We start from the raw sequence: 12097 nt of genomic DNA on the forward strand, positions 1-12097 counted from the left end.
AAGTGACAGGTCTGTGCGGCGCATTGCTGTCACTTACCAGTAGGTGGAGCTCCCGGCTGGACACAGACATCGTAGCTCCCAGGTAAGTATGAATCTTTTACTATTGTACTATTGCTAAGTAACCATGGCAACCAGGGCTGCAGTAGCGTACTGGTTGCCATGGTTACCAATCGGAGCCCCAGCAATTAAACTGGGACTCCGATCGGAACTCCGCTGCCACCAATGATCGGGGGAGGGGGGGGGGGAGGCCTCACACTGGCCACTGTTTATGCTATAGAGGGAGGGGGGGCCGATGGGGGGCGATGGGGGGCGCACACTGTGCAACTTAGATCTGAAAAAGCTTTTAGGCCTCATGCACACGACCGTTGTGTGCATCCGTGGCCGTCGTGCCGTTTTCCGGTTTTTTTGGCGGACCCATTGACTTTCAATGGGTCTGTGGAAAAATCGGAAAATGCACCGTTTTGCAGCCGAGGCCGTGATCCGTGTATCCTGTCCGTCCCAAAAATATGACCTGTCCTATTTTTTTGACGGACAACGGTTCACGGACCCATTCCCATTCAAGTCAATGGGTCTGTGAAAGAACACGGATGCACACAAGATTGGCATCCGTGTCCGTGATCCGTGGCCATAGGTTACTTTCATACAGACGGATCCGAAGATCCGTCTGCATAAGGCCTCATGCACACGACAGTATTTTTTCACGGTCCGCAAAAACGGGGTCCGTAGGTCCGTGATCCGTGACTGTTTTTTTCGTCCGTGGGTCTTCCTTGATTTTTGGAGGATCCACGGACATGAAAAAAAAGCCAAACGGAGCCAAACGGATCCGTCCTGAATTACAATGCAAGTCAATGGGGACGGATCCGTTTGAAGTTGACACAATATGGTGCCATTTCAAACGGATCCGTCCCCATTGACTTTCAATGTAAAGTCTGGAGTTCTTTTATACCATCGGATTGGAGTTTTCTCTAATCCGATGGTATATTTTAACTTGAAGCGTCCCCATCACCATGGGAACGCCTCTATGTTAGAATATACTGTCGGATATGAGCTACATCGTGAAACTCAGATCCGACAGTATATTCTAACACAGAGGCGTTCCCATGGTGATGGGGACGCTTCAGGTTAGAATATACCAAAAAAACTGTGTACATGACTGCCCCCTGTTTTTAACTCATTGGTGGCCAGTGGGCCCCCCCTCCCTCCCCTGTAGTTAACTCGTTGGTGGCCAGTGTGCGCCCCCCGCCCCCCCTCCCTCTATTGTAATAATAGCATTGGTGGCAGTGTGCGCCCCCCCTCCCTCCCTCTATTGTAATAATAGCATTGGTGGCAGTGTGCGCCCCCCCCCCCCTCCCTCCCTCTATTGTAATAATAGCATTGGTGGCAGTGTGCGCCCCCCCCCTCCCTCCCTCTATTGTAATAATAGCATTGGTGGCAGTGTAGCATTGGTGGCAGTGTGCGCCCCCCCCTCCCTCTATTGTAATAATAGCATTGGTGGCAGTGTGCGCCCCCCTCCCTCCCTCTATTGTAATAATAGCATTGGTGGCAGTGTGAGGCCTCCCCTCTCCCCCCCCCCACCCCCCGATCATTGGTGGCAGCGGAGTAGAAGCATCATACTTACCTGGCTGCTGCGATCTCTGTGTCCGGCCGGGAGCTCCTCCTACTGGTAAGTGACAGGTCTGTGCGGCGCATTGCTGTCACTTACCAGTAGGAGGAGCTCCCGGCCGGACGCAGACATCGCAGCAGCCAGCAGGTAAGTATGAATCTTCTACTATTGCTAAAGCTAAGTAACCATGGCAACCAGGACTGCAGTAGCATCCTCGTTGCCATGGTTACCGATCGGAGCCACAGCGATTAAACTGGGACTCCGATCGGAACTCCGCTGCCACCAATGATCGGGGGGGGGGGGAGAGGGGAGGCCGCACACTGCCACCAATGTATTAAAACAATAGAGGGAGGAAGGGGGAGGCGCACACTGCTACCAATGTTAATGCATTAGAGGGAGGGAGGGGGGGCGCACACTGTGCCACCAATGCTATTATTACAATAGAAGGAGGGAGGAGGGGGGGGGCGCACACTGTGCCACCAATGTTATCATTACAATAGAGGGAGGGAGGGGGGGCGCACTGGCCACCAATGAAATTTAAACTGGGGAGGGAGGGGGGTCATGTACACAGTCATGTACACAGTTCGTTGTATATTCTAACTAGAAGCGTCCCCATCACCATGGGAACGCCTCTGTGTTAGAATATACTGTCGGATCTGAGTTTTCACGAAGTGAAAACTCAGCTCTGAAAAAGCTTTTATGCAGACGGATCTTCGGATCCGTCTGTATGAAAGTAACCTACGGCCACGGATCACGGATGCCAATCTTGTGTGCATCCGTGTTCTTTCACGGACCCATTGACTTGATTGGGTCCGTGAACCGTTGTCCGTCCAAAAATAGGACAGGTCATATTTTTTTGACGGACAGGATACACGGATCACGGTCTCGGCTGCAAAACGGTGCATTTTCCGATTTTTCCACGGACCCATTGAAAGTCAATGGGTCCGCGAAAAAAATGGAAAACGGCACAACGGCCACGGATGCACACGACCGTTTTTTTTTAAGGTCCGCAAAAACGGGGTCCGTAGGTCTGTGATCCGTGACTGTTTTTTCGTCCGTGGGTCTTCCTTGATTTTTGGAGGATCCACGGACATGAAAAATGAAAAAAAAATCAAAGTCAAGTTTGCCATTGAAATGATAGGAAAAAACGGACACGGATCACGGACACGGATGACAATCTTGTCTGCATCCGTGTTTTTTCACGGACCCATTGACTTGAATGGGTCCGTGAACCGTTGGCCGTGAAAAAAATAGGACAGGTCCTATTTTTTTTACGGCCAGGAAACACGGATCACGGATGCAGCTGCCAAACGGTGCATTTTCAGATTTTTCCACGGACCCATTGAAAGTCAATGGGTCCGCGAAAAAAAACGGAAAACGGCACAACGGCCACGGATGCACACAACGGTCGTGTGCATGAGGCCTTACCCTGTTGAAAACATATAAGTGACGACTGACTGGACTTCTGGAGCTGAAGGATTACTAGTGTTGAGTTGGAGACGCCCGGTGACCTGCCCCATAACACATCGATGAATGGATTTTTCTATATGATGACTTTAGGGCGACCAACTATAAAAGCAACAAAACTCTGGGACACGTTCCCCGTGGGTCCGGCAGCCTCCCTCCTCTAACCCGCAGTGTCCTAACTGGTGACAACAGTAGTAAAACATGCAATGCAGCTGAACTAATGCCTTATGGTACTGCCGGGGCTGACAGTAGAATTTAGGGCGTGGAAGAAAAGGACATGATTCAAGAGAACCAAAAAGAAAGATAGCAAGTGAAGCTGCATATTACATCCACACTGTGGAGGTATACACGATACTGTATATCTGAGACTTGTAAGACAGAAAATTACATCAAATTCTGCACTTTTATGGTCAGAAAATCTTAACTTCACCAAACGTGACTTTCTTCTCCTTAGGAAACACATGCAGTTTTAAAACAGGAGAGAACTGTGTATAGCAGTGACCTATCCACAACTGGAGTTTATAACCAAGGAACAGAAATTGTTATCAACTTTTTTAATACAACAACTTCTTATGTAACCATTTTCTTCCCGGGGCAGCAGACGTATGCCTGTAAAAGATGGTTCCCTTGTTCTATTGTGTGTCATTAGCACGTGCCCGTGTACAGACATTTACAGTGATTTGCAGGAAGTTCCATATAGATGGCGGCACTGTGTGACCTGAGCACGAGCAGAAAGTCCATCAGTCAGGTAATCATCTCTGGTTGAAAAACAAGCTCCGATCTGTCTCCCTGTATTAGTAAATGCCATATGTCGGCTCATCAGAGTCCCGGTATCGGTCCAAATATCTTAGAGGCTGAAGATGAGGAAATTTCACTTGTGGTGTATGATAAACTGGGGGGAACTGGTGATCAAAGATGAGTTCCTTCATATCTAGGAGGACAGAAGAAAATCTGGTCATTCAATTGCATTGCACATATTTTCAGTAGCAGTAAATGGCGTCCCAATGTGATACAGTCAGGCCGGACTGGAGCGCAGCAGTGGGGGAGGACGCGCATGAAGAGGCCTGGCGGTGAAGGACAGGTGTGGAAAGGGTTAGTTGGTGGTGGGGGCGGGATAGGGGCAGAGGCGCGAGTTGCCAGGGCGGCGGGGGGCGTGGCCAGAGCGGGGACGGAGGAAGAAGGTGGAAGTCGGGACAGTGTGGCCTGGGGAGCGAAACGCCCACCCACCCGACCCTATTGGATGTGGAAGTAGGGGAGTGGTGGTGTGTTATATGTCGCGGCAGTCGTGGAGGCGGGGGAGGTCCTTGAAGTGGAGGAATATGGTGGTACCTGAGGATGGGAGGGCCCCGCGGGAGGGGCTGGACTCTCATTGAGGAGCTGGTAGGAACTAATTACGCGTCCATCAGTTGCTGCCTCCGAGCTGGGTTCAACGGCTGGGGGCAAGATGGAGACGCAGGTGTTCCAGCGTTTATGGAGTTATTGGGGCTTCTAGGACCTCCCTCGTCATTGGTTAATTTATTGTTATATATTTTGTATTTATTCAATAAACGGCTGCTGTGGCCGATTTAATCCAAGCAGTAGTGTGGTGTGTTTATTTCCTGGGTTAGGGTGTGGGGTTGGGGGTAAGTTGTTGGTTGAGGTAGTGGGACTGAACAAATAGCCAGTGCCCTCTTCATGTCATGAGGTAATGATTCTCCCTTGGTCTCGGACAATGTTTCATGTGAAAACAAAGACTTCCTTCGGAAAGGAAGAAAACTGCCCTCTAGTGCCAAAGATAGGCGGTTACCTGTAAGTCAGTGTGGGACTGTCTAATCCCTTAAAGACCGTCCTGTTTTGGTCCTTAAAAGGGTTGTCACTTGACAAACACTCTCCTATCCATAAGGGGTCCAAACGCTGAGGAGGAAATAATAAAAAATTAAAATTTCGCCATTGTTTTTAATCTTTTAATTTCCCTGATATTTACTGTATGGTAAAAAAAAAAATATTCTACAGGTCGGTATTAATGTCAATACCAAATACACTCCTCAGTGCTGTTCAACATTGTGTGTCCTAGTGGTTCGGAGAACGACAGCGAACTGGAGGTGAATATTTGTACGGACGGATCGTCTTATTAGAAGAATATTGAGGAGTGTATGTATGATATTACTAAATTTTACTACTTTTGTACAATAAAAACCTTTACCATAAAAAAATTAAAATTTTGGGGTCGCTGCATTCCAAGGGAATGTTTATAACTCTTACTTTTCAGTCAATGTAATCGTGTGAGGGTTTGTTTGTTGCTGGACCAGTTTGGGGTATATCTAATATATTGATAGATCTCTAGAATGTTTTTGGAGAGGGGGAGAGGAAAAAAACCCATAAAATTTACCATGTTTTTTTCACACCATGCAATATAAATAAGTTAAGTCTATTCTATGAATCTTTATGATTGCGGCAGTACCAAATTTGTATTTTTTTTATGGTGAACTATTTAAAAAAAAATCCAATTTTAATAAAAAATAAATAAAAAAAAAGGGCTTTATGTATTTTGGTTTTCATGGGGGTATACTTTTTGTTAAAATGTACTGTCTAACAACGTAATATATCTCAGCCCCGGCCTAATAGGTGATTACTAAGCGCAGACATGGGGAGTTGTTGGTAGGCTGCCATCAGCACCCTTCAACCGTGTTGTGGTGGGCTGACAGAGTGAGTCTTCCCCCCTCTGTGAAACACCTTAGATGCAGCGGTCTTTATTGACCAGAGCATCTAAGGGCTTAAATGTTGACGACTGGAGGTTTTTCTGACCTCTGCCATTAGTGCGGGGCTACGGCCGAATATTACAGTCATTGGCTCACTCCTGACTGCACTGGCACAGCTGTTGTGCCAGTGGAATAGCAGCATCACTATGCTCATTCTGATGACTGCTGCTCAGGACATGCATACTTAGCTTACGACTAAGGCCGAATGCACACGTCCGTGGAACACAGACCGTGAGATACCGGCCTGGATTTCTGCTGAGTGCAGGAGTGCCCAGCATCATTCATTGCTATGACGCCGTGCATTTTGCGCCGCCGCTGCTGTACACTAATACACTCGTATGATCTATATGAGTGTATTAGTTCAGAGCAGCGGTGGCACGAAGCGCACGGTGTCATAGCAACCAATGATGCCGTGCGCTCCTGCACTCAGCAGGAATCCGGTTCGTGTGCCACTGACATGTGCATTCGGCCTAATTCTACAGTCATGTGTTACTCAGGCTACATTCGGGTTTAGTTTGTAGTCTGTAACCAATGAGAGAATGGTCATGTTTGCAAAATTACACACTCCCTTTAACTACATGTACAATGAGAGGTTATAACCTTTTCTACTACACTCTCGCCGTGTTCTACTCGCCATGATTTCCTGGAGCTACAGGAAATACAGCAGCAGCACACAGCTCTCCTGTACTCACCGCAGACCAATTGCTCTCTGTCTACACCAGGGGTGCACAACCTGCAGCCCGGGGGCCACATGCGGCCCTCGATACCATTCTGTGCGGCCCCCAAACATCTGGTAAAAGACATGTATGTCTATGTCTTATGTCTTTTTACATGTATCTTTCATGTATTCCCCTATTAGATGGGAGTCCTGGAACTGTAACTAAACATTTATAGAATATACTGTATATTTTTGGCATATTGAACACAGTATTTCAGTTGGTAATACCCCTTTAAGTTTTATTTTCGGCCCTTGGAATTGGTTCAGGCTGACAATGTGGCCCCCGACCAGAAAAGGTTGTGCACCACTGGTCTACACCAATACACTGTAACAACGCCATCTGTGCGAAAGGAAGACAACCTTTTTGATGCAGTACCTACTGGACTAGAAACAAATTGCAATTCCCTTCAGAAAGCAGAGAACATGAGAGAAGTTCTGGGATCGGGACATTGCACTTACTGAGTATATTGTGGAACACATTGGTCACGCTGTCGTCCCATGCACACTGGAAGAAGGCCAGGCCTGCTGGGGTGATCTTGTCCTCGTACTTTCTGTAGAAATCCAAAGTGTTGAATGTTCTTAACTTCAGGCTGTGACTGTAGGACATTTACAACTAAACAATCTGCATCTAAATAAAACCAGGAGCATCACCTTAAAATAAAAAAATGCTTTACCAAGGGTTTGGTCGCAACTCATCCTTGAAATCAATGCGTTGCTCTTGCTTGAACAGGATGAATATGTATCTGTGGTATCCTGTGCCTTTAGCAGGAAATGCAGGGAAGTAGTGACACAGCTCTTCTCCAGAAAATACTGCGTTACCAGGAATGTTACCTCTACAGAAAACCAAACACCACATAGAAGCAGAAAATATACCAAGTTGTCGGCACTCGGACCCAGTAGACGCCAGCACAGGAAGGAAACAAATCCACAGTATATAGAAAGGATTCCCAGCGAGCGGTTATATTCTTCAATTAGATGCTTTTTATTTTATCCATACATCTAATCATATAGCAATGGACGCGTTTCTGCCTGTCCAGCCGTCATCAGCTGACGAAGGCTGGACGGGCAGAAACGCGACCATTGCTATATTTTCTGATGTATGTATAAAAAAAAAACCATTTAATTGAAGAATATAACCGCTCACTGGGAATCCTTTCTCTAAGAATAGAAGCGGCAGAGTCTTGTGCAATATAAGGAGCCCATGAGACAGATACTCACACCAGCCAGTGCACATATTCAGAGTCTGTCTCCCTCAAGTGGCCATCTGGAAGTACAGCACAGAATTACAGAAGTGTGTTCATCATGAATCTTATCACTAGACCTTTAGGAAATGCTAAAGTCACACAGAGCTCTGGATGCATAAAAGTCTCATATAAGTAACTGCTGATAATGTCCAGAAGACCCTGAAACAATCTGTGGATGTACATGGGATTGTCACGGCCTCGGTTGTGTGCGCTGTGACATTGTTGTCATGCATGCGGTTGCTGGTGGCAATGTGTGTACGGTAATACGGTATGCATGTACACTTCCCCTTTAAGCTGTTTCCCTTTCCGGTGTGCATGGGGTTAAGGTGTGTGCTAGGTGGAGCTGGGGGTGGTCTCAGGTCTCTTTATATTCTGTTGCTGTGAGACTGAGATGATTGTTATGTCTGCCTGTGTGTGAGAAGGAGCTCGCTCCTTTCTGGGATACAAACTGAGGGCCATCCTAGTTTGACACCCATGTCATCTGCGATGTCATCCCTTTGTCTCCTCCTTGTCCTTTCCCCACCTTATCTGTTGTTTGTTTGGTGTGGGTTTGATTTGGTGATTTGTTTCCATGTTTAGTGTGTTGTTACATGTCTGGTTTGTTGTTGTCCAGCATGTATGCTAGACATTCCCGTGTCTGCCTGCCGAAGTGGGCCCTTATGAGTTCCCGGAGGCATAGGCGTGCGCAGCCTATTGCATTAGGGTGTGCGCCCTAAAGCACAAACACACACACCGCACGCGTGTATGCATGTGTATATATATATTATCAGCCCTTATGTCTCATTAGCCCCCCATTATGCCTCTCATTAGCCCCCATATGCCCCCAGCAGCCTCATTTTTTCTAAAAAAAAATAAAAACACTTACCACTCTGCTCCTGGACGTTGCCACTCCTCGACGCCCGCGATCCTCTGCCTCCTGCTGTCGTCTGTGCTCTGAACTGGCGTGCACAGTGTGATGTCACAAAGCCCTGCACAGCCGACAGCCGAGGACCCAGAAGCGGTAAGTACATAGCGTTCACCGTTGCTCGTGTGAAAGGGGCCTAATTTTGAAAATCTGACTTGTCACTTTATGTGGTAATAACTTTAGAATGCTTTCACTTAGGCCTCATGCACACAGCCGTTGTTCGTTTCTGCATCCGTTCGTTGTTTTTTTGCATATAGGATGCAGACCCATTCATTTCAATGGGTTCGCAAAAAACGCGGACAACACACCGTGTGCTGTCCTAATCAGTATGTCCGTTCCGTAGCCCTGCAAAAAAAGAATAGTGCATATCCTATTTTTTTCTAGATTGCGGACAAGGATAGGCATTATTACAATGGGTCTGCAATAAAAAACAGATACGTACGGATGTCATCCGCTTTTGGGGGGGCGGATCCGCAATTTGCGGACTGCAATACACATATGGTCGTGTGCATGTAGCCTTACCCAAACTATTCTAATATATATATTTTTTTTTTCCATGACACACTACTTCATGTTACTGGTAAATTTTGGTTGATAGGATTTAACTTTATTTCTAAAAAATTTAATCTAAAATATACAAGAAATTTGGAAAAACAATTATAATTTTGGAAACTGGAATTTCTCTGCAGTTAAAGGGGTTCTCTGGGCTTAACCTTTTTTTGACTATTAAAAGCTAACCTGTGGAGCAAAAATTATTGCTCACATATAGAGTTGAGCGAACACCTGGATGTTCGGGTTCGAGAAGTTCGGCCGAACATCCCGGAAATGTTCGGGTTCGGGATCCGAACCCGATCCGAACTTCGTCCCGAACCCGAACCCCATTGAAGTCAATGGGGACCCGAACTTTTCGGCACTAAAAAGGCTGTAAAACAGCCCAGGAAAGAGCTAGAGGGCTGCAAAAGGCAGCAACATGTAGGTAAATCCCCTGCAAACAAATGTGGATAGGGAAATGAATTAAAATAAAAATTAAATAAATAAAAATTAACCAAAATCAATTGGAGAGAGGTTCCATAGCAGAGAATCTGGCTTCCCGTCACCCACCACTGGAACAGTCCATTCTCAGATATTTAGGCCCCGGCACCCAGGCAGAGGAGAGAGGTCCCGTAACAGAGAATCTGTCTTCATGTCAGCAGAGAATTAGTCTGCATGTCATAGCAGAGAATGAGGCTTCACGTCAGCCACCACTGCAACAGTCCATTGGCATATATTTAGGCCCAGCACCCAGGCAGAGGAGAGAGGTCCCGTAACAGACAATCTGGCTTCATGTCAGCAGAGAATCAGTCTGCATGTCATAGCAGAGAATCAGGCTTCACGTCACCCACCACTGCAACAGTCCATTGTCATAAATTTAGGCCCAGCACTAGTGTTGAGCGGCATGTCCCATATTCGAATTCGCGAAATTTTGTGAATATTCGAAAGAATATTCGTAAAATATTCGCGATTATTCAAATTCGTTATTATTTCGCATATGCGATAATTCGAATTTTCGCATCGCATAATACATATGCTATGCAAAATTCACATGTGCGCTAATGAAATCGCCTTACGAAGATTCGCAACTCAATTCAATCACTAATGTATGAATGCAATGCCCTTTGCCTCTGTTCTGGGACAAGTGTAGATATTCGCATGTGCGCTAATAAAATCGCCTTACGAAGATTCGCACCTCAATCACTTTCTAGGGAATGTGAGACTTTTGGGAATCAATCGAGATACAGTGGGGGGTGATGACAGTAGTTGACAGAGTACAGATCAATGTAATCTGTAAGGTGGAAAGTAAAATAAAAAATACGAATATTCGTAAATCGAATTTTACGAAGTTCTACGTATTCGCGAATATGGTGCTATACTATGAATGCACATGCACAGGCCTTTGCCTCTCTGTTCTGGGGACAAGTGTAGATATTTGCATTTGCGTTAATAAAATCGCCTTACGAAGATTCGCAGCTCAATTCAATCACTAATGTATGAATGCAAAGCCCTTTGCCTCTGTTCTGGGACAAGTGTAGATATTCGCATGTGCGCTAATAAAATCGCCTTACGAAGATTCGCAACTCAATTCACTAATGTATGAATGCAAAGCCCTTTGCCTCTGTTCTGGGACGTGCCGATATTCGCATGTGCGCTAATAAAATCGCCTTACGAAGATTCGCGCCTCAATCACTTTCTAGGCAATGTGAGTAAGATCTGAGCTGTTGGACCTTTGGGAAACAATCAATTATATGTGTACTGTAATTTTGTGGGGGGGGGGGAAAAAAACAAAAAACGAATATTCGTTTTTACGAATATATAGCACTATATTCGAAATATTCGCGAAATCGCGAAGTTGCGATATTCGCGAAAAAAATTTGCTTTTCGAATATTCGCGCTCAACACTACCCAGCACCCAGGCAGAGGAGAGAGGTCCCGTAACAGACAATCTGGCTTCATGTCAGCAGAGAATCAGTCTGCATGTCATAGCAGAGAATGAGGCTTCACGTCAGCCACCACTGCAACAGTCCATTGGCATATATTTAGGCCCAGCACCCAGGCAGAGGAGGGAGGTCCCGTAACAGACAATCTGGCTTCATGTCAGCAGAGAATCAGTCTTCATATCATAGCAGAGAATCAGGCTTCACGTCAGCCACCACTGTAAGAGTCCATTGGCATATATTTAGGCCCAGCACACACACAGGCAGAGGAGAGAGGTCCCGTAACAGAGAATCTGTCTTCATGTCAGCAGAGAATCAGTCTGCATGTCATAGCAGAGAATGAGGCTTCACGTCACCCACCACTGCAACAGTCCATTGGCATATATTTAGGCCCAGCACACACACAGGCAGAGGAGAGAGGTCCCGTAACAGAGAATCTGTCTTCATGTCAGCAGAGAATCAGTCTGCATGTCATAGCAGAGAATGAGGCTTCACGTCAGCCACCACTGCAACAGTCCATTGGCATATATTTAGGCCCAGCACCCAGGCAGAGGAGGGAGGTCCCGTAACAGAGAATCTGTCTTCATGTCAGCAGAGAATCAGTCTGCATGTCATAGCAGAGAATGAGGCTTCACGTCAGCCACCACTGCAACAGTCCATTGGCATATATTTAGGCCCAGCACCCAGGCAGAGGAGAGAGGTCCCGTAACAGAGAATCTGTCTTCATGTCAGCAGAGAATTAGTCTGCATGTCATAGCAGAGAATGAGGCTTCACGTCAGCCACCACTGCAACAGTCCATTGGCATATATTTAGGCCCAGCACACACAGGCAGAGGAGAGAGGTCCCGTAACAGAGAATCTGGCTTCATGTCAGCAGAGAATCAGTCTGCATGTCATAGCAGAGAATGAGGCTTCACGTCAGCCACCACTGCAACAGTCCATTGGCATATAT

The 12097-nt window shown here is 46.5% G+C and overlaps 1 protein-coding gene across 1 annotated transcript in view; it reads right to left on the bottom strand.

Annotated features, from left to right (window-relative positions):
* Positions 1 to 3454: 3454 nt before the first annotated feature.
* The window catches only part of LOC122923610 (39S ribosomal protein L38, mitochondrial-like), a 41874-nt gene continuing 33231 nt past the window's right edge, over positions 3455 to 12097 (bottom strand). The window contains exons 6-9 of the mRNA XM_044274477.1: positions 7745 to 7790; positions 7201 to 7359; positions 6986 to 7122; positions 3455 to 4001 (exon numbers count right to left, since the gene is read on the bottom strand). Coding sequence (XP_044130412.1) covers positions 3865 to 4001; positions 6986 to 7122; positions 7201 to 7359; positions 7745 to 7790 — 479 coding nt within the window. The 3' untranslated portion in view covers positions 3455 to 3864. The remainder of the gene's footprint in view (positions 4002 to 6985; positions 7123 to 7200; positions 7360 to 7744; positions 7791 to 12097) is intronic.

The sequence above is a fragment of the Bufo gargarizans genome, unplaced genomic scaffold (assembly GCF_014858855.1).
Source record: "Bufo gargarizans isolate SCDJY-AF-19 unplaced genomic scaffold, ASM1485885v1 original_scaffold_1773_pilon, whole genome shotgun sequence".
NCBI classification, from domain to species: domain Eukaryota; kingdom Metazoa; phylum Chordata; class Amphibia; order Anura; family Bufonidae; genus Bufo; species Bufo gargarizans.